The 17,996-nt window shown below is 55.0% G+C and overlaps 7 protein-coding genes across 7 annotated transcripts; 3 read left to right on the top strand and 4 right to left on the bottom strand.

Moving 5' to 3' along the window:
* Positions 1-2,381: 2,381 nt before the first annotated feature.
* G647_02124 (uncharacterized protein) lies at positions 2,382-4,182 on the top strand (the record flags this gene model as incomplete). The annotated part of the gene is made up of 2 exons (XM_008726475.1): positions 2,382-2,450; positions 2,509-4,182. The coding sequence occupies 2 exons, from the start codon at positions 2,382-2,384 to the stop codon at positions 4,180-4,182; spliced, it is 1,743 nt and encodes a 580-aa protein (XP_008724697.1).
* A 3,007-nt stretch (positions 4,183-7,189) lies between these two features.
* G647_02123 (uncharacterized protein) lies at positions 7,190-8,095 on the bottom strand (the record flags this gene model as incomplete). The annotated part of the gene is made up of 2 exons (XM_008726474.1): positions 7,190-7,754; positions 7,809-8,095. The coding sequence occupies 2 exons, from the start codon at positions 8,093-8,095 to the stop codon at positions 7,190-7,192; spliced, it is 852 nt and encodes a 283-aa protein (XP_008724696.1).
* A 1,070-nt stretch (positions 8,096-9,165) lies between these two features.
* Positions 9,166-10,023, bottom strand: G647_02122 (uncharacterized protein; the record flags this gene model as incomplete). Its single annotated transcript, XM_008726473.1, has 4 exons — positions 9,166-9,413; positions 9,487-9,562; positions 9,650-9,677; positions 9,935-10,023. The coding sequence occupies 4 exons, from the start codon at positions 10,021-10,023 to the stop codon at positions 9,166-9,168; spliced, it is 441 nt and encodes a 146-aa protein (XP_008724695.1).
* Positions 10,024-11,322: 1,299 nt separating this feature from the next.
* On the bottom strand, positions 11,323-12,204 carry G647_02121 (uncharacterized protein; the record flags this gene model as incomplete). Its single annotated transcript, XM_008726472.1, has 2 exons — positions 11,323-11,888; positions 11,943-12,204. The coding sequence occupies 2 exons, from the start codon at positions 12,202-12,204 to the stop codon at positions 11,323-11,325; spliced, it is 828 nt and encodes a 275-aa protein (XP_008724694.1).
* Positions 12,205-13,607: 1,403 nt separating this feature from the next.
* Positions 13,608-14,036, top strand: G647_02120 (uncharacterized protein; the record flags this gene model as incomplete). Its single annotated transcript, XM_008726471.1, has 1 exon — positions 13,608-14,036. The coding sequence occupies one exon, from the start codon at positions 13,608-13,610 to the stop codon at positions 14,034-14,036; it is 429 nt and encodes a 142-aa protein (XP_008724693.1).
* A 935-nt stretch (positions 14,037-14,971) lies between these two features.
* On the top strand, positions 14,972-15,602 carry G647_02119 (uncharacterized protein; the record flags this gene model as incomplete). Its single annotated transcript, XM_008726470.1, has 2 exons — positions 14,972-14,974; positions 15,060-15,602. The coding sequence occupies 2 exons, from the start codon at positions 14,972-14,974 to the stop codon at positions 15,600-15,602; spliced, it is 546 nt and encodes a 181-aa protein (XP_008724692.1).
* A 755-nt stretch (positions 15,603-16,357) lies between these two features.
* G647_02118 (uncharacterized protein) lies at positions 16,358-17,110 on the bottom strand (the record flags this gene model as incomplete). Its single annotated transcript, XM_008726469.1, has 1 exon — positions 16,358-17,110. One exon carries the CDS (start codon positions 17,108-17,110, stop codon positions 16,358-16,360), a length of 753 nt encoding a protein of 250 aa, XP_008724691.1.
* Positions 17,111-17,996: the final 886 nt, after the last annotated feature.

The raw sequence follows: 17,996 nt of genomic DNA, 5'->3' as shown, positions 1-17,996 counted from the left end.
GGTGAGCTGGAGATGGCAAAGCGACCGGCCAGCCATTGTCTACACCACAGTGCGGAGTATGGAGCGCAGAAACTGAGCTTAGGGATGGTGATGGTGACAGTGACAATGATCCTGAGAGTGCTTGGGTGTGGTGAGTTGGTGAATGGTGAATGCTGGCGAGCCTACTACTGTACTCAGGTATCGAGGCAGGCATGCGCCGCTGTTGGTCCCCGATGCCCCGTCCGGCCAAGGCCGTGTAAGGCGACCACGTAGCAGCGATCTCTGGATCTTGGTGGGGAGCTACTGCCTCATTGGGGGAAGGGCGCTGGCCAGTCACCCACCACCTGCCCTTTCGTGACCTAGTCGCTATCAGAAGGTGCGCCAGACACCGGGACTCGGTACAGCCGCGTCTCCAAACAGCGCGCAGATTCCAAGGTTGGCGTCTGCCGTCTATAGGCTATGACCTGCCTGACCGCCCAAGCCTACCACCTACCATCTTCGGCGTGCCTGGAGTCTCTTTACTTCCCACCACCCATCCTTCTCGAACTGTCTGTCGCGGCCTCTCGTGCTTCTCGCTGCGTCTTGTTCCCAAATTCAAGATGGGTAGATTCGTATGGTTTGGGACGCCGAACTGCTCAAGTGCTTTTACGCTCTGATTCGAAGCGACGCCTGCCCGCTAATGCAGGTAATGTCATGACACCCGGTCTTTCCCCTGTTCTAGCGGCAATAGTCCCTGCTTATCCCCGCGAGTAAGCGTGCACGGGAACCACTCGATCTTACAGCGGCGTGGTCGATGCCCTGATCTGGACTTTCTCGAAATTGGCCCTTCGACTGCTGGTGCACGCTTGCGAGACGGCTCAGGCTTCGATCAGATCCTGATCGACCGAAGTCTTCCAATGCAGCCACCTTTTTGGCTGGGCTGCCCTGGCCAGAAGATTGCGTACTGTTTGTGGCTTCGACTCTGCCAGTGACTGCCCCAACACCTTCTGCCCATCTCGTGCTCCAGCGCTGGAGACGTCGTCATCCTCCCACCAGCCCGAACTCAGACTAAGCTGCCCCCTGTCACTCTTAAGGTTCTCGAGACGTGGCATACGAGGTCTGCCATTCCAGAAAGGAAGTAACTCACACTGGGATGGAGTCTTTCCTTTCCCAGTCCTGTCGCATCCGGTCCATGCTTTAGCCAACTGCCCATCCGTGATCCCGCTGCGGAGACCCCTGCTATCCATGCAGCTTTGCATTGCTCCCGACAATCGCCTTCGCATGACGCTAGAACCAGACGTGCGTGCGTCCCGACCGCGTGCGTCTGAGAAAATTACTCTGCTGTACGGAGTACCTCGTCGACCTGACTGTGGCCAGGGGTGGCACATCGCTGACATACTAGTCCTGCTCTCCAAATCTGATCGTCTCGTGAGGAGAAATCCATTCAAAGTCGGCTCACTGCCCTACGAGGCTCTGGCCATGACTTCAATTTGACTCGCGACCACGACTCTCGACACAGTCTGACAAGGAACGACCTTCGTCTCCCTCGAAAATGCCCGTCGAAGTCCAAGAGAAGCCCAAGTCCAAACACCGCAAATCGACGTGTGCTGGTTGTCGCAGGCGAAAGGTACTGACAACCCCGCTGGCTTGATGGATCGGGAGATCGTGGTCCATCGAGGTTCTGCTGTGGTCACAATGGCTAATACGGCGACAGTCAAAATGCGACGGGAAGACACCCAAGTGCACGACGTATGTTTTCCCGACATAGTTGGTCCGAGAATTTCAGCTGATGCGCTCTGCAGGTGCATAGCGTACAAAGACGACTGTCATTACGATAAACCACCGTCGCTCGCTTATGTGCGATCTTTGGAGGAAGAGATCCAAGAGCTGAAGTCGCAGCTGCGACAGGCCAAGACTCAAGTTTGGCTCTCAAAGGTATGAGAACCTTCGTCCTGTGCCGCCCAGCGTTACTCATGGTTCGGTAGGCCGTCTCGCATGATGAAAAGAAACTACCGTCAGCATCCCCAGCCAGCGACACAGCCGCTTCCCAGAGTTCCAGCCAAGCTCTTGCACTCCGGAATCGCCATGTCAAATGGGAAGCCGACATCAGCGTGGACGACAGCGGAGGCGTAACATTCCACAACTCAACTTCGCCGATTCATGAATTTCCGTCAAATCAACGACATCAACCACCTATAACTGCGCACCTTAACTACATCGTCAATCCCCAGGAGGATCAGCGTGTGAAGCGAGACCTCGTCCTGAACGCCACCCACCAAAGGCAGATTGAGCCTTTCGCAATAGCGAACGGCGCTGCAAAGGCCAATGTCCCAAAAGAGATATCCCACGAATTATTGAAGTACCATTGGTGCTGGATGCACCCGCTATTTTTGTTTGTGTACAGGCCTGCATTCACACGAGGCATGGCCATGGTCGATCTGAATACCCCAGGCGCGCAGGACCCGCCTTACTTTTCCGAGACGTTACTGAAGGTAAGCGTATAGCGGGATCGATGACTGCATGCAGCTCACTAACCCACGCAATCTCTAGGTGATGCATGCGCACAGCTCGAGATTTTTGAACCACGACGTATACCAGGATCAATATCAAGGGGTTTTAACCCAGCACAGCCCTATGGGCAGCTCGATGAGCCCGGGCGAGTTTATGCAAAAGATGACAGACGAGGCGCGATTTGGGCTCGGCATGGACATCCTGCGAAACAGCTCGGTTCCCACAATTCAAGCCCTCCTGCAGCAGTCTGCCCGCGAGGTTGTGTTTGGACGCTCCTCTCAAGCATGGACATTCTCAGGCATCGCGTTCCGGATGGCATTGGATTTGGGAATCCACTTGCCCAGCGACAAGCTGCAAGCTTTGGTAAAAAGCCTCACACCCGAAGACATTGAGATCCGCAAACGTCTGTTCTGGAGCTGCTACACTTGGGACAAAATCCTTTCTCTCTATCTGGGGCGAATGCCCGGATTTACTCCAGCCACCGACGAAGTCCCGCTGACGTTCATGGACGACTACAGCGACAGTGACCTTTGGGCGCCTTACTACGGGGAGACACCAACCTCAGAACTCGCAAATATGCCCAATTATCCCCCCTGTCCCGGATACGTGGTTTCATGTTTCCGCCAGTTGTGCAAGCTTTGCGTAATCCTGAACGATCTGATGCACAGCATATATTCTTCTGAAGCAGCCGCGAGAAGGGAGATGGAAGAGGAGGAACACTCGGCCGAAGCCAAGGCAGCAAGCGAAGCTCCCTTTGTGCGGCTTTCACGCGACCTGCGTGACTGGCTCATCTCCTTACCGCCGCACTTGAGAATCAACCCGGACCAAATGCCATCTCTGGCTCCGCCGGTTCACATCATGTCTCTTAACCTGCTCTACCACACGACCGTTATCCTGCTGCACCGGCCGGTGGTTCTGGGGGCACGCGACACCAGCGCTCCCGGACCGGCACGATCGTGGCAGATGTGCATCCAGGCAACAAGCGCCATCCATGATCTCATCGTGTTACAGGCCAACACATTCGGACTCACCCATCTTTCCTACCTCAACGCTTACAGCGTCTACATCGCCGCCACGATCGCCGTCCTCCGGTTCGAACGGGAATTCCAACCTGGTGAGGACCCCGCGATGGTGGCCCAAAAGAACGGGCTGAACTTCCTCCTGGAGGTGCTCCAGAAAACGGCCAACACCATGCCAGCGCTCGAGCGCAGCAACGCCATCATTCGTAAGAGAATGAAAGCCGTGCTAGACCGCCAAAAGGCGCAGCGAGGCGGGGTCCGACGAAGCTATTCGTCCACGCCACCGAACGCCAAATTCAGCATCCCCACGCCCACCAGCCACCAAATGGACCTCGCTCAACCGACCGCGATCCAAGCTCTGTCGAATTCTTCCCTGGCCCACGCATACACCCAGCCCGATACACCAGGCTCGTTCGTCGCGCCCATGCAATGGCAATCCGGTATGCGCAGCAGCCTGTACTCGGAACCAACGGCGCACGGCTCGACAGAAGACTTCCTCCCAGCATTTCCTGGCCAGCAATTCCCTGTTGGCGGATCCGAGCACAGTTTCGGGAGCACCGAAGTCGACCCGCACACGAGGACGGCCTTGCTGGGATACAACCTCGACCCGCACCCAAGGCTGAATTCAGGAGATATCGATTGGAATTTCATGGAGAACGCGTTCGGGAACGAGGGCCAGACCGTGCACATGTGACTAGCCGGCCAAGGGCTGCAGGTCCAGGAAGGCCATTTCTTCACCAAGGCGGAATACTTGAGCCCGCCGTATGCGGACTGGATGGACTACTGACACTGGCGTTGGTGGTTACGACGAGATCACCGATTGTACAGCATTAGCACTTGAGCGTTGTGTCTGAGCGGCCTTTTGATTCGGAGTACAGAGCACAACTGGACTGGGTCATTTTACTAAGCAAAAGCGCAAGCGAGAACGACCAAGGCATTTTCATTTGGATTTTGGGTCGCTGGGAGGGACGGAGGGTTCGACAGCGAAACCCTATCTGGCGGCTTGATTTGATTTGGTCTATGGCTCTGTATGTTTTGATTGTGCCATTCTTGACGAGGCTGGCAACCAGCAATGAGCATGCCTGCATGATGAGATGCACGAGCCCCATGAACAGTACATACTTTGCTTACATACATACACGCTACAGACGGGGCGCTGCTATTTTTCACGACTTGCAGACACAAGGCAGTACACAGGACGGTGTACGAAGTATAGAGAGGTTGGAACGTCTGAGCAACTACAGTATCCTGCCGTCAGTAGAAGATTCGAGCGATGAAAGAAAAAAAAATTGACGAAACAGATCGAATGATTCTTGACACGGCGGACCGCGCTCATTGAACGCGATCAGCTTACAGAGCCTCGGACGGCGTACGTCGGAGTGGAATGGGATGGTACTGTACTCGTATCACCATGGGATTATGATGCGGGCCGCTCACTGAAATGCTGCTTTCGACCTAGACAGTAGAGAGTAGAGAGTAGAGAGCGACAGTACTTAGGCAAGTGAGTACCACAGTACCACAGGATAGAGGACTCCCCCGCGCTACCCCTGTACTGTGTATGTCTACGTAAACATGGTATGTACATACACAACGAGCAGAACACCACAACCCCATACGACGCATACGAGGTATCATCCGGCTCCGACTCGGGCTGATCAAGCGAGGTTCGAGTACCGAGTACTGTGTATCCATACAGCGCTCCCTTCCCAGATCGATGCAAGGGCAACGGCAAGGGGTCTACTGTAGTTACTTGTGTCTATATTTAGATTTTTGGCAACTCTCGGGCTCATTGGTTGGACGGGCCTACAGGGGTCCAGGATTAACCTACCTACCTACCTACCTACCCTAGCTAAGTAGGTAACATACTGAGTACATACCTAGGTATGTAACGTAAGCTGCAGTCTCGTAGTCCGGTACTTGTTAGCACCTACCTTTCTCGTACGAGGTACCGGGATAGGGGAATTGAGAGTGAGAGTGAGGAAGGGCAATCGGGAAAGAATGGTCAGCACTGGTGGATGAGTGCGTGTGTGCGTGCGTGCATTCCGGGCGGGTGGCGGCTTGCGTGACTGCGTGCGCGCGCGCGTGCGTGCGTGCGATGCGCTCTGGGTGCGATTCCAGCCTTGCTTTGGATTTTTCCCGTGTACGGTGGTGGTACACAGTACTAAAGTTTACCCAGCATGAGGCTGACTTGGAGGGGGGGGCATTGGTCTGTGAATACGAGTACTCTGTATGCATGCAACAAACCGGCAGGGAGGGAGAGTAGTGGCACGGAGGAGGAAAAGGAGGAGGAGAGACGGTGGGACGAGGGATGAGAATTACTCCAGTCTTCTAATTCCTCGTATGTTTCGTCCCATAGGGGGTAAAGTGTACGCGTGAGGTGATGGTCAGAGGGGAGAAAGGGAGATTAGTGAATACGTATACAGTACGAGTACGAGTACAGCGGGTTTGTGTACTGATAACACAGGAGAGGTGGCCGATCCGGTATGATAGCACACCATGGGAGACGTACTTCGTATATTCACGGCAGGTCCACAATACGTCAATCGCGAGTGTGTATACAGTAACTCGACTGACGAAGCGTGCTGCCTGACCCCCTGCCGTCGATACGATATGTGTGGGTCTCGACCGCCCGAACCCAGGAGTCCTGGTAAGCATCTGTTGCGCGGCCGAGTGCATGTGCAATGCCGTGGCGCGGCGTTCGTCCGGACTGACTGATCAAGGGTAGGATCCCTCGCAGGAGGAAAATGTGGAAGGCAAAGGAGGCCGCAGTGGCAAAGGACAGTGGTCACGCAAAAGGGGGGTTCTGTGTTGTTGCTGTCTGCGAGCCACCCTCCTTCAGCCTCGTCGACTGGGGCACGATGACGACTCTCGGCCATCAGCACGAAAGGATTCGACCCGAGTGTACGGTTACCGGCATTCTATATTTGGGTCCGCACTCCAAATAATACGGCGAAACCCTCTTTTGGGCTCGTGTGCCCGGGCTACAAGGGTGTCAAATATGCAAGGCGTCGAGGGCGAGGGATTTGCCGAAGGATTCGAGAGCCAGGCGGCGGCGGCGGCGGGTAAACAGGTTGTGTGATGTACGTCGTAAGACAACAGGGCTTGCAAGAGGGATGCCGTGCACATATACCAAAGGAGGAATAGGGTACGACGAACATCGCGACGGTTGAGCATGCAACGCGACGGGGATTAGACTATCTTAGAAGGGGCAGGTGTGATCAAGCTTTCGGTAAAGGATCGAGCAAGGGTCGGTTATTTTTATCCCTGGTGGATACATGGGGGCGTGAGCAGAAGCGGAAGATTCCACGAATGCGGAACCATGCTGGGGCAAGTCAAGTCCTTGTCATCCTGCCTCTGACACTGGGGTGCAGGAAAGGGAAGGACGCCTGAAAGGGTGAATATTTGAGGCCGAGAGGCGCAACGACCACGGCCTCGGTCACGGTCACGGGCATAGCAGCAAAGCGACGCTCTGTCACAATAGGAGGCATGATAGATACCGGCCTTGACATGTGGATGATATGACGTGAAACTGTTGGCGAGAAAACCAAAGATCCAACATCCTTCGCGATCCTGTCTCTGGCAGCGTTACGAAGATCCTAGGGGACCCTCGAAGCGGTGTGTGTATAATACTATGATCAACGTCCCGCGGTTAACCTCATTCGCTGGCGGGCCCATGTCTTCAAGGCTCAAACTGTCGCTCTCTATTGCTCATCTAGATCAGTTGAGCAAGTCAGGTCTTTCCACACTTCCAAGCCTTTCATGGTGTCCTCGCATTTGGCTTTAATCATTCCATACGCGTCCTGGCCCAGCACCAATCTCATGGGGATCTCTCGGCCGGAGTCACCGCTGAGGACATCGACAATGACCTTGACTCCCTTCTTGATGTCACCAGGTTGCTTGTTGTCGTAGTCCTTCATCGACTGCTCCCCCATCCGGACAGCGGTACCTTCATAGTCCGGAATCATATTTTCTCTCTTCAACAAGTTGCCAGGGTTGAGAAACTTGGACCGGAAATAGCCAGGCTCGATCGTGCAGACTTTGATGTTGAAGTCCGCCAACTCGTGGTACAGGGTTTCCGAAAGGCCGGTCACTGCCCACTTTGATGCGCAGTACATACCGACACCTGGGTATCCGACCCAAGCAGCAACGCTCGAGAAGTTGGCAACCACACCTGCACGTTGTACTCGCATATAGGGGACAATTGCGCGCGTCGTGTTCAACAGCCCGAAGACGTTCGTGGCGAATTGCGCCTGAGTTTCCTCCGGCCTGGTCGAGTGTCAGAAGAGGCATTGAACAGTATAGCGACCAGGAGAGCCTTACGTCAGTTCCTCCAGGCTCCCGACCTGGTTGTAGGCAGCATTGTTGACCAGGTAGTCGAATCTGCCATAGACTGTGTGTGCTTCGGCGGCGGCATTCTTCAGCTCCGCCAATGGAGCAGTGACATCCCACGCCATAGTGGTTGCACCGGCACTCTTGAGAGCTTCAAGCTTGCTGGCGTCACGAGCCGTGGCAATGACCCTGTCGCCTCGTTTCAGAGCGAGGAGTGCAAGCTCCCACCCGAAACCAGATGAGCAGCCCGTGATAAACCATACTTTGGGCGAGGCCATGATAGTCGGATGTGTTTCGATCACGGATCACGACGAGCCGCAGCACAATCTGGAGGGGAATGGTAGAAAGGTGCTCTGGCTGGAAGATGAGGATTCGGGGCTTATATCACCTTTTACCCCAGAGCTTCGCGCTGACAGGTCCTTGCCACAAAATGCAATCTTATAGCAGCATCTCCAGCCGCGCCCCTACTGTCGGCCTTTGCATGGAGATAGCATTCGATCGAGGTACCAGTCGATCCATGGGTGAAAACGACGGTGACTACTCGCATTCCGCAGCGAAGCGCGCAGCTTGGCTGGCTGCCTGAAGCACGAGAAGAAGTGGTTATGCAGAGACTGTATTGATTGTGCAGATCATGTCGGCGATGATAGAGGACGTAGATTCGTCTTGGAAGGTCATTTTCATCTAGCGCATGAGTGGAATCAGCATGTTAGAGCGTGCCACCAGCGGCCGCTTCAGCCGCCGCTCGCTGCCATGCCAGTGGCCGAGGAAGTGAACACGCGCAGGACTGCTCTGCCAGATCAGGACCTAGATGATCCTGATGGTAGCCCAAGAGTTGATGAGACTGGCAAGGACGCATCAGCGCATATCGTCAAAGTGATTGATTTTGCTGGAACTCCCCAGCCACTGATCATGCAATGCAGGAGTCGTTTTGGGAGATGAAGAGGAGGTTAGCGATGGGAGAAGATGTTGCAACGTGGCTACGTGACAGATCGAGCCAAGACAAGGCCGGGTAAATGATATGAGTTGCAAACTCGGGATCGAGTCATTTGTAACACGGTGCAATCGCTTTTCTCGTACCGGCTTCTTATGGTGCAACGTGAAGACTGCGTTGAGTGTTTGGCTGCTTGAGCTGGGCAAGTCACTACATCGGTCCCAGATCATGATACGACTCGAGCCCAAGAGACAGCATTGCGAAGGCCTAGGATATTGAAGGTGCCGCGAGGGCAAAGTGCAGCTGTTCTGTGGCTAGGCGGGACTTGGACTCCGCCCTTTGTTGCCGACAAACTTTTGGTCTCTATGTCTCTCGCAACTACTGGCCAACGAAGCCACCCACGAGGAAAATCCATAACTAATCCTCGTCGTCGAGGTCCTCAGTCTCAGCCGTGGCGGCAGCGCTCTTGGGCTCAGAGCCCGAGATAACCTTTGTTTTGACATTGGGTTCATCCTCTTCCCCCTCCTGATCCTCATCATCCTCTCCTTCCACATCTTCGGCCTCCTCTTCTTCGACCTCTTCGCCGTTGTCCTCGGCCTGCTTAGTTTTCTTCGTTGCTGGTTCTGCGTCATCTTCAGGGGCTTTGCGCTTCAACTTGGGTGGAGCTGTGCCAGTGAGATATTAGCGATGGTCTACCCCCTCGCCGGACTGCTGCGAGTCATTTGGAACGCATCTTACCTTCAACTGCGGGCTCCTCGTCATCCTCGGCTTCAGCCTCCTCCTCCTCTTCGTCGTCTTCGTCGCCTTCCTCGTCCTGCGAGTGATTTCAGCATGCTTATATTGACGGAGCCCACTGGCTGATCAAAAAGCCATTGGACTATGAGGGAACAGCGAAACTCACATCTTCGTCCTCGTCCGAAACATATTCCCTAGTAAGGCTGTCAGCGATGTGAATCAGGGGAATGGGCTTCAATAAGACTTCGAGGGACGAGGCAGTCAGCGGGCAGGTGTGTAACAGTGTAAGTCTGGCAGGAAGAGCACCGGTCTGCGATTTGAGCTGCACACAGAGCAGGCGGTGACAGGCGCCTAATGGCGCGGAAGGTACAGGGAACCGTGCTATGCGCGATCTTGCGATCCCAGGTAGACAAGAAGACTGCAAGAGGATCGGCCGGCTCGGACTACTCACTCTTCTTCCTCGTCGTCGTCGGGCAAGCTTTGCAGCTCCTCTTCTTCGTCGTCTTCCTCTTCGTCTCGACGCCTTCTGGGTGGTGCCATAGTGTTTGGAGAGGTCAAGTGTTTGGGTAGGTGTAGATCAAGGCTAGCTGGATGATAACTTGGGGCGAGTCCAGGACGACAACTAGAAGTAGAGATGGACGACTTGCGGGAACAAAGGAGAGAGGAAGCCGCAAGGAATGTATTCGAGGTAGGGGGGAGCGGCAGACGGCTGAGGTTGGGAGACTTGGGGAGCTGCTGGCCAAACGTCAGAGCTGGGGCTCAGAATCAGGACCCAGATCTAAGCTAGTAAGCAACTCAGGGGGAGGAAAATGGAGGCGGAACAGCAGCTTGAGAGGCGGGATGGGGCGTTCAGGGCAGGACAGATGGGAAAAATAGGGTGCCGAAGTGCATCATGATGCAGCAAGACTTGGACCATCCGTTGACAGGCCCCTTGATTACGAGTAGAGGCTTGAGAGCGAGCTCTCTAGAAGGGCTGTGGAGGAGTGCGAGACTGGCAGGACTGGGTGAGGGGCAACGCAGCAGCTCACCAGTTCACGAAAGCCGGAGAAACGAGGTTGGGGCAGCTTGCAGCTCCTCCAAGCTCACTGCGACTCTCTGTCATGCTTCAACCGCGCGCTGTGACTTGCCAGGAAGCTCGACTGCTTAGCCGAAGTCGCTGCTGGTGCCGCCCACAAGCCCCAGCCTCTGAGAGCGCGCGATGGCGCCAAGCCGGCTGGGATCATGTCCCAGCTGTGACGGAAGAAGGAAATTCCGGTGCCATGGCACGTGATCAGACGAGGAAGCGGCCGTGGCATGCGTGGCTCCAGGATCAGCCGGGAATCAGGCCATCATCACTTTCTGCTGCTTTTCAAAGCAGGTGTCAAGGCTGCACTGCCAAATGTTTCTCTCCCTTGCTCACCTGCCGACCAATGCCGAGGCCGCCTGCGTATCAATCACAGGATGTGACGGAATTGATATCCGCTTCGACTGAGGAAGGCTCCGCCTCGTGAACTGAACAACGAGTTACTGTAACGCGCGTCCAAGATACTGGGCACCGGCAGTTTGTGCACCGTGTTTGATTTCCGGAGCTTACATTACACAGTACCCCGTGCACCATACACATCTAAGAGGGCTGACCGCCACCGAGTCATCCGTGTCTCTGCCGACCAACCCATTGACTCCTGCTCCCGTCTGTCCCTTTGAGTCTTCAGCTGCATGTTGGGCCTTCCACGGCAGTTTCTGTGAGACAATACCGACAACGACATCCCCCCAAATCGGCGGCCTGCCTTCGAAGGGTGTCACTGTACTACCGCTCGGGGAATTTCTGCTGTAGCTGTGCGCGCCCGTGGGCGTCGATCATCAGTTGCCCATCACGTTTGCTGAACCCACAAACACGACAAGCACCGCTGCGAATGCTGTTGTGGACATGAAAACATCAGCTCGCCTCTGAGCAATTATATTCATCAGAAACGAGAACACCAGGCTCATCATGCTGATGGCAACCAGCCGTGCCCCCATACTCTTGACGCTGAAAAGCACCAGAATGGACGAGGCTGGTATGACGGCTGACAGCAGCATGCATATGGCGTTCCCAACGTGCACCAAAGTCTCTGGACGGTACTCCCATGTCCGCTCGAACGCCTTTTCTGCCATTGACCGGTGAAGTCTGTAGCCTACGAAGCGATGGTAGAATGGCACAACCTTCTCGCTGAGGAAGTTGGCTAGTGCGTCTTTGCGTCCGATGTGATCGTCCAGAGTCAACATGTCTGCCTCGATGCTCGAGTCGCGGAATATGCCAGCTTCCACGCCATACAAAAACTGATCGCCACCACTCTCTTCGTCATACCATTGCCTGCGAAGCTCGAGGTTCTCTTTCTGGGGTCGATGCAGCGAGTTGATTCTTGCTGTTTGCAACAGTGCTCGATCTACTCCACTATCAGTCAGTCGTTTCAGGCTACGTCTGACACAAGGTCTCCTACGATATTGGTCCAGCAGGGTTCTTGACCGCTCAAAAATTCGACGGATGTCGTCCTCGGACATGTTTTCGGGGCTGTCAATCCAGATCCGGTCGAAGCTGTTCAACTCTGGAATGGCCCTGACTTCATGGATCACCGCCTCCAGATGCTGTAGTTCAGCCTGCATATGCAGGATGTTCTCGACGTTCAGGCTGGCGAATCTCCTGAAGGCCTCGATATTGTGGTTGTTGGCCATCACCGCAGCCAATGCTCCGTAACCGGTCATCTTGGCACTAAGAGCTTTCAGTGGAGGCTTGAATGTGGAAAGTGAGGAGCCAGGGGTCTGTCTTTCGGGGAGGACACGAGCGGATGTCTGCTTATAATGCGGATTCACAGACAACTTGTCCAACGCATTGCCACTCTTAAAGCAGTGGGGCGTAGTGACCTGCACCTGCGTTGCTGCCCAAAGAAAATGGTGGCCTCTCGAAGGCTCTGCTTCAACCGCTTCACCGACGGAAAGCTCCCTGTGGAAGCGTAGGGACGGGCTCTCTCATTCGATCCTTTCCTCCCCAACGCATGACCGCATGGATGCCTGCCTCCTGGTATGGAGAGCGTCGGAAGGTCTCACGGTGCTAGTCCTAGGTGCAAGTTCACCTTGAAGCACGTGCTAACCAGGAGAGCATGCACGTCAGATTCACTCTGGTGTTGAATACCCCTCAGCTATGTCAATTCTGTTGACAGCAGAGACGACGTCCCCTTCTGGAGAACTGGTCTATCTACAACATCCCGAGACAGTGTTTCCATTGGAAACTTTACCTCTCGCAGGTCTGACAAAGTCTCGGACTCCTCAAGACGGCAGGCAAGATGTTGGACTGCAAGTTCCCTTCCCGAAGCGTTCTTGAAATAGTTACTGGCTCTCTTGAGGTTATTAATTTTGGGACTGTGGTGTCACTGTTGCAGAAGACATCCTTTCTGCTGTGATACTGGCCCACGATATTGGGAGGTGTTTCCGAGTCGTCCAAATCTGTTCGCGCTTGAGCGGCAAAGCCAACTATCTATCCACCGGATCCAACATGTCTCAAGCAGCAGGAGGGTAGCGGCCGCAGCGTTGTATAGGAGAGAAGAGTTCTCACGTTGCTGGGAGGAGTTTGTCACATCTGCAGCTCGCCCGAAGGACGGCCCCGTCCTTGTGCGACGACCCTATCCAAGCAGAGATCATACCACAACTAACAAACGTTGAGAGCTTCTTCGTCATATTTATAGCAAAGCCGTCGAATCTGGCTGTTCGACTTACTCACAGCGAAGCATCGTCCTGCTCTGAACTCTTGAGTTCGCCTTGAAGCGTGAGTCCAAGCTGCCGTCCTTTCCCAACGAGCTCAGCGAGGCCCAGCAGAGTTTGAGATGCAGGTAAGAAGAAGCATCCCAAGACTTATCTCCGTCTGTCACTCTGACCTTTTGTAGAGGACAATGGCGACATCTAGTATAAGGAAGGCCTCTATAAGCCATCAGTCTTCTCTGAACTCACGTATCCCGTGTTCGCAGACGAGAACGGCGGGTCCTGCTCATGATGTGCGCCAGCCACCTAGAAACGTCAGTCCAGTTCACAAAGAAAATGGAGCGTCGATCAGACTGCCACAACCTCTCAAACTCGCGTCGACCGGCACAGCAGTCGTGACGGAGGGCAGCAGTATGCGGCTTAACATGTTCGTGTCATTGATGTTCATCCACCTGCGGCCGGATTCGCTCTGCAAGACACCTTCTTCGCCATCGTCCACCACGCCGAGACGAGTACTCTTCGACACTGGAGCGGATTTCAACCTCATCTCACATGGGGCTCATGCCGAGCTCGATTTGAGCAAACAACCATACCACAGTCGGGTACGATCCCTTGGGGGATTCACCGAGCTCAAAAGTGCCGTCGTCCTGCAGTGGCATTTCCGAAGTCAGACCCCCAAATCGAGCCAGCAGCCTCCGACCCTTTATCGTTCCTCATTCTATGTTTTGCCCCCAGAATCTGACGCAAAATTCGACTGCATCCTTGGCCGACCATGGATCGAAGAAAACTGGATTGACTTCATTGCTTTGGTTGAGCTCAACAGAAAAAAGGACACGGACTAAGAGATAAGCGACGGCGTTGGTGGTTTCCAATTGAGGTCTTGGGTGGTTGCATCACTGCCCTCTTGTGACAGCAGGTCATGCTTCTCAAGTGAAAAGTGAAGCCAACCAGAAGGGCTCGGCGCCGGTGCACTCTTATGAAAAGTTTTTGTCTCGAATGTACGACCAAGGATGGGACACAGAGCATACTATGTGGACGGGGGCATTGTTTCTGGGGTTTGCGGCAGTGAAGGCTGTATGACACAATCCGAACATAATCTGGATTCAGACCGAGGACGGCGCACCAAGGACGGCAGTGTTACACAGCCTGGGGTTAGAGGTTCGCAGTCGCTATCACGACGCCAGAACGATAGACGAGGGTAATTTGTACGAAGATGGTCGACTGGACACAGCCGGATGGGATGACAGCGGTTCCGACGATAGAATCTTGGATTTGTACCTCGAACGATCTTGTTCAACCTAGCTGTCCCTGGCTCTGTCTGTGGCGGCTTCTGGATCTCCGCAACAAGTGACAAATTCCTGTCTCGCCGTCCACCCCAGGTGACCAGCGAGCCGGACGGCAACAGAATGTCATCGTTTTCGAGCATGGGGTCGACAAGGATGTACCTTCAAGACAAGGTCCCGTCTACAGGCCATTGCAGATATATGAAGGGGGCAGATCCCTCCAGTACCATCCTGCCAACACATGCGCATTTGAATCTGGGCTTGGGCACACTAGAGTTGTCGCAGCTGCCCATCGGAATTTCAGTTGTTGGCCTGTTCGCCCCGTTTCCGCCTCACTGCGCGGTCGGTGCACGCCTCGTTGAGGAATGGCGACAGGGCACAATCGGCCGATCGCGAATTATCACATGCAAGACAATCCTCGGCTGGACTCTTCATATCGTTCGTGGCGAAGTCGTCGTCCTCAACTCTTCCACCATTCCACCCGAGCCGCCCCAATGGTACCTACTCCCCACCCCTCTTGCTTGCATTGACGCGAGACCTTCACACACTACCCCGGCTATCCTTGTTGACATGTGCGAACAGGCATCGAACACGGCGGTATGCATCTTCGTCATCGCTGACGGGCAGGAGCATCCTGTCAAGCTCTCCAACGCGCTCTACGGGCGTGGCTTGTCCAAGAGCGTCATCTCGAGAAGCAAAGCCACGGCCAGTCACGGATCTATACGGTCGATTCCCCCAACCAAGATCACAGATCACACGGGCACAACCTACAGCTCGACCTCGACGGTGTCTCTGCGGTGGTACTACGACGGCGGCACGCAGACGTTTCCGGAGACGTTCTACATCGCCGATGCGACCACCACCACCACCACCATCACCACCACCACAACGGACATCCCCTGGGACGCCATCCTTTGCAATGCCGCCGAATCACCGTCCTCTGGCTTGGTGCCCCAGGCCAACACGATCTTGCGAGCGCCTGGCGGGGCCGACAGTCAACGCGAGAAAGAGCGCAAGGAACGTGAAGAGGTGAACCGGAAGAAGTACGAGAGGGAACGGCGCGAACAGGCCGATAGGATCAGGGAAGCATTTGCGTCCAAGCAGGCTCGGGCCAAGCATAGCTGATTGCTCGGTGGCCGCCGCGCCCTGCCCAGGAGTCGGACAACGGGGGCACCCAGCGTACCGTACCATTTGACCTCACGGCCCTGTGCATTTAGGGAGCTGGCAGTGGGACCACGCTTGGCTTGTCAGTTTTTGATAACTTGGACAGCCGTTCGGGACTGTTGCTGCTGTCGGGGAAACGGTGATGACTGATATGCTATGACATTATGATCCGTGACTCTAGTTATCTGCCTACCCAGGCACGGTGGGGGGCCCTTGGGCTGTTTGAAGTCTCGTGGCAATCAGAAATGTACCCCTAAGAGTCCTCATGTCTTCACCGATCGACTTGGAGATGAGGAACGGCAATTTATTCTTGTCATGGGAGGGTGTCCACTTCCCGTGATCGCTACCCCGACAGACAAGATGCTGACGTTCGATATTCGTGCGTCACCTCCCCTGATGGCCACTCCGGCAGACTAGTCCCTGACGTTCGATATTCAACGGCGAGCTCTCGACGCATGTTGGCTCCGCTGCACTCCCCGTGGAACAGAGTATCTCTGGCGGATGCAAGGCACAGAAGAAATAGGTTCTGTTGCAGGGTCTTTATATATTATCAAGGGGTTACGAATACATCTCCAATCAATGCCTGGCACGCTCATCTCTCGACATGTCCATGAGTCTCTCTGCTCCTGCCGCCGTTGCGACTTTGCTCACATTATCAATCTCAATCTCCACCAAGACCAACGCCTTCCCAGTGCTTATCGATTTCCGAATCTCTCTCAAGCAAGCCCTCCGTTGACTCGGAGGGTCTGCCCACTGATCCAGCTGGCGCCGTCGCCCACAAGGTACGAGATGGACGCGGCAATCTCTTCGGGCTTGGCGACCCTGTTGGCCGGGTGAAAGCTCGCAATCATGTCCAACACCTTCTGCGGCTTTCCCTCGAGGAACAAGTCCGTCGCCGTGGGGCCCGGCGCGACGGCGTTGACGCGGATGCCCTTCTTGGCGAGGAGATCCTTGGACAGCAGGCGCGTGAGCTGTTCGATGGCGCCCTTGGTGGCGCAGTAGAGCGTGTATGGGCTTGACACGGACGAGGCGTGGCATTGCGTGGTCGAGATCAGCACGATGGAGCTCCCGGGGGCCATGTACGGCAGGGCCTTTTGGACCAAGAAGAACGGCCCCTTGACGTTGAGGTTGAACGTGTAGTCGTAGTCCTCTTCGGAGGTGGACTCGATGTCCTTCATCGGGAGGATGCCCGCGTTGGGGATCAGGATGTCAATCTTGCCGAACTTGTCGACGCTGGCTTTGACCAGCTTCTCCACGCCGCTGACGGAGCTGGCGTCGGCTTGGACCGCGTACGCGTTGTCGGCGCCGACTTGGGAGATGAGCTTCTCGGCCGCGGCGGTGTCGCGACCGTAGTTGATGACCACTTTGGCTCCCAGGCTGACGAGGAGTGTTGCCGTGGCGGCACCGATGCCCTTGGAGCCGCCGGTGATGACGGCGACCTTGCCAGAGAGAGGGCCGCTGCTAGACATGTCGGCTGGTACACTTCTCGTTTCGAGTTGGCTTGAGGGCGATGTAGATGCAAGTGCTGCTGGCTCCTGTGCTGAAGCTGCTTCCTGTTGTGATGGAGTTGCTTTCGGTGGTGACGCTGCTGTCTGTTGTGGTGATGGTGCTTTGGTAGATTTGTGCCTCGAGACGATTGCCTTGAGCTGTTTCATGGAGTTGTTTGTATGCAGATGGAAGAATCTTACTTACCTTGCTACATACCTGGACCTCCTTATATGCTTTCGTCTGCTCGAATGCCCCTTGTCTCAAAGAGCCGTGAGGGTATGATGAAATCTGGATGGCTAAATGTTGTTGCTAAGTCCTTGCGCAAGATCTGAGCAAGCATGCATAGCGACGACCGGGAAGTTACCGGCCATAAGGACTCATCAACACCTTCACTCGACCGACAGTGGTGGCCTTTGGGAAACAGGCGTATACCAGCTACCAAACCTGAACCTTCGCTCAGTCGGCTGTCACTCTCGGAAAACGGAGCAATGGAGTTTAAAGGAAAAAGCCAAGGATCTGCCAAGACGACGATACCGTTTATGGAAGTATCTCGTACCCGCAAACCCCGAATCTCCTGCCGTTGAAACAGCCGATTGAAGCACCACACCAATCGAAGGCGAGTTCGGCGCGGCCGCATTGGCTCGTGGTGCAGCTGCTAACCATCTTCGGCAGCATAGAAGACAGTTAAAGCGTCTGCATCCGCGGCAAAAACACGCTAAGATTGGTTTGTAAGAGCGGCGGAGCGACCATCCAAGGTTGTTCCCGTCGTAACTGCGTCGGGTGTCTATCGGCGACGCTGTTCATTCGCTGCTGGTAGTGATGACGCAATCCTTCGTCAATCAGCTATCGCCGCACTCCGTACCTCCG

The sequence above is a fragment of the Cladophialophora carrionii genome, assembly GCF_000365165.1.
Source record: "Cladophialophora carrionii CBS 160.54 unplaced genomic scaffold supercont1.2, whole genome shotgun sequence".
NCBI lineage: Eukaryota > Fungi > Ascomycota > Eurotiomycetes > Chaetothyriales > Herpotrichiellaceae > Cladophialophora > Cladophialophora carrionii.
Note: the sequence above shows the minus strand (reverse complement) of the source record. Positions and strands in the feature narration are given on the sequence as shown.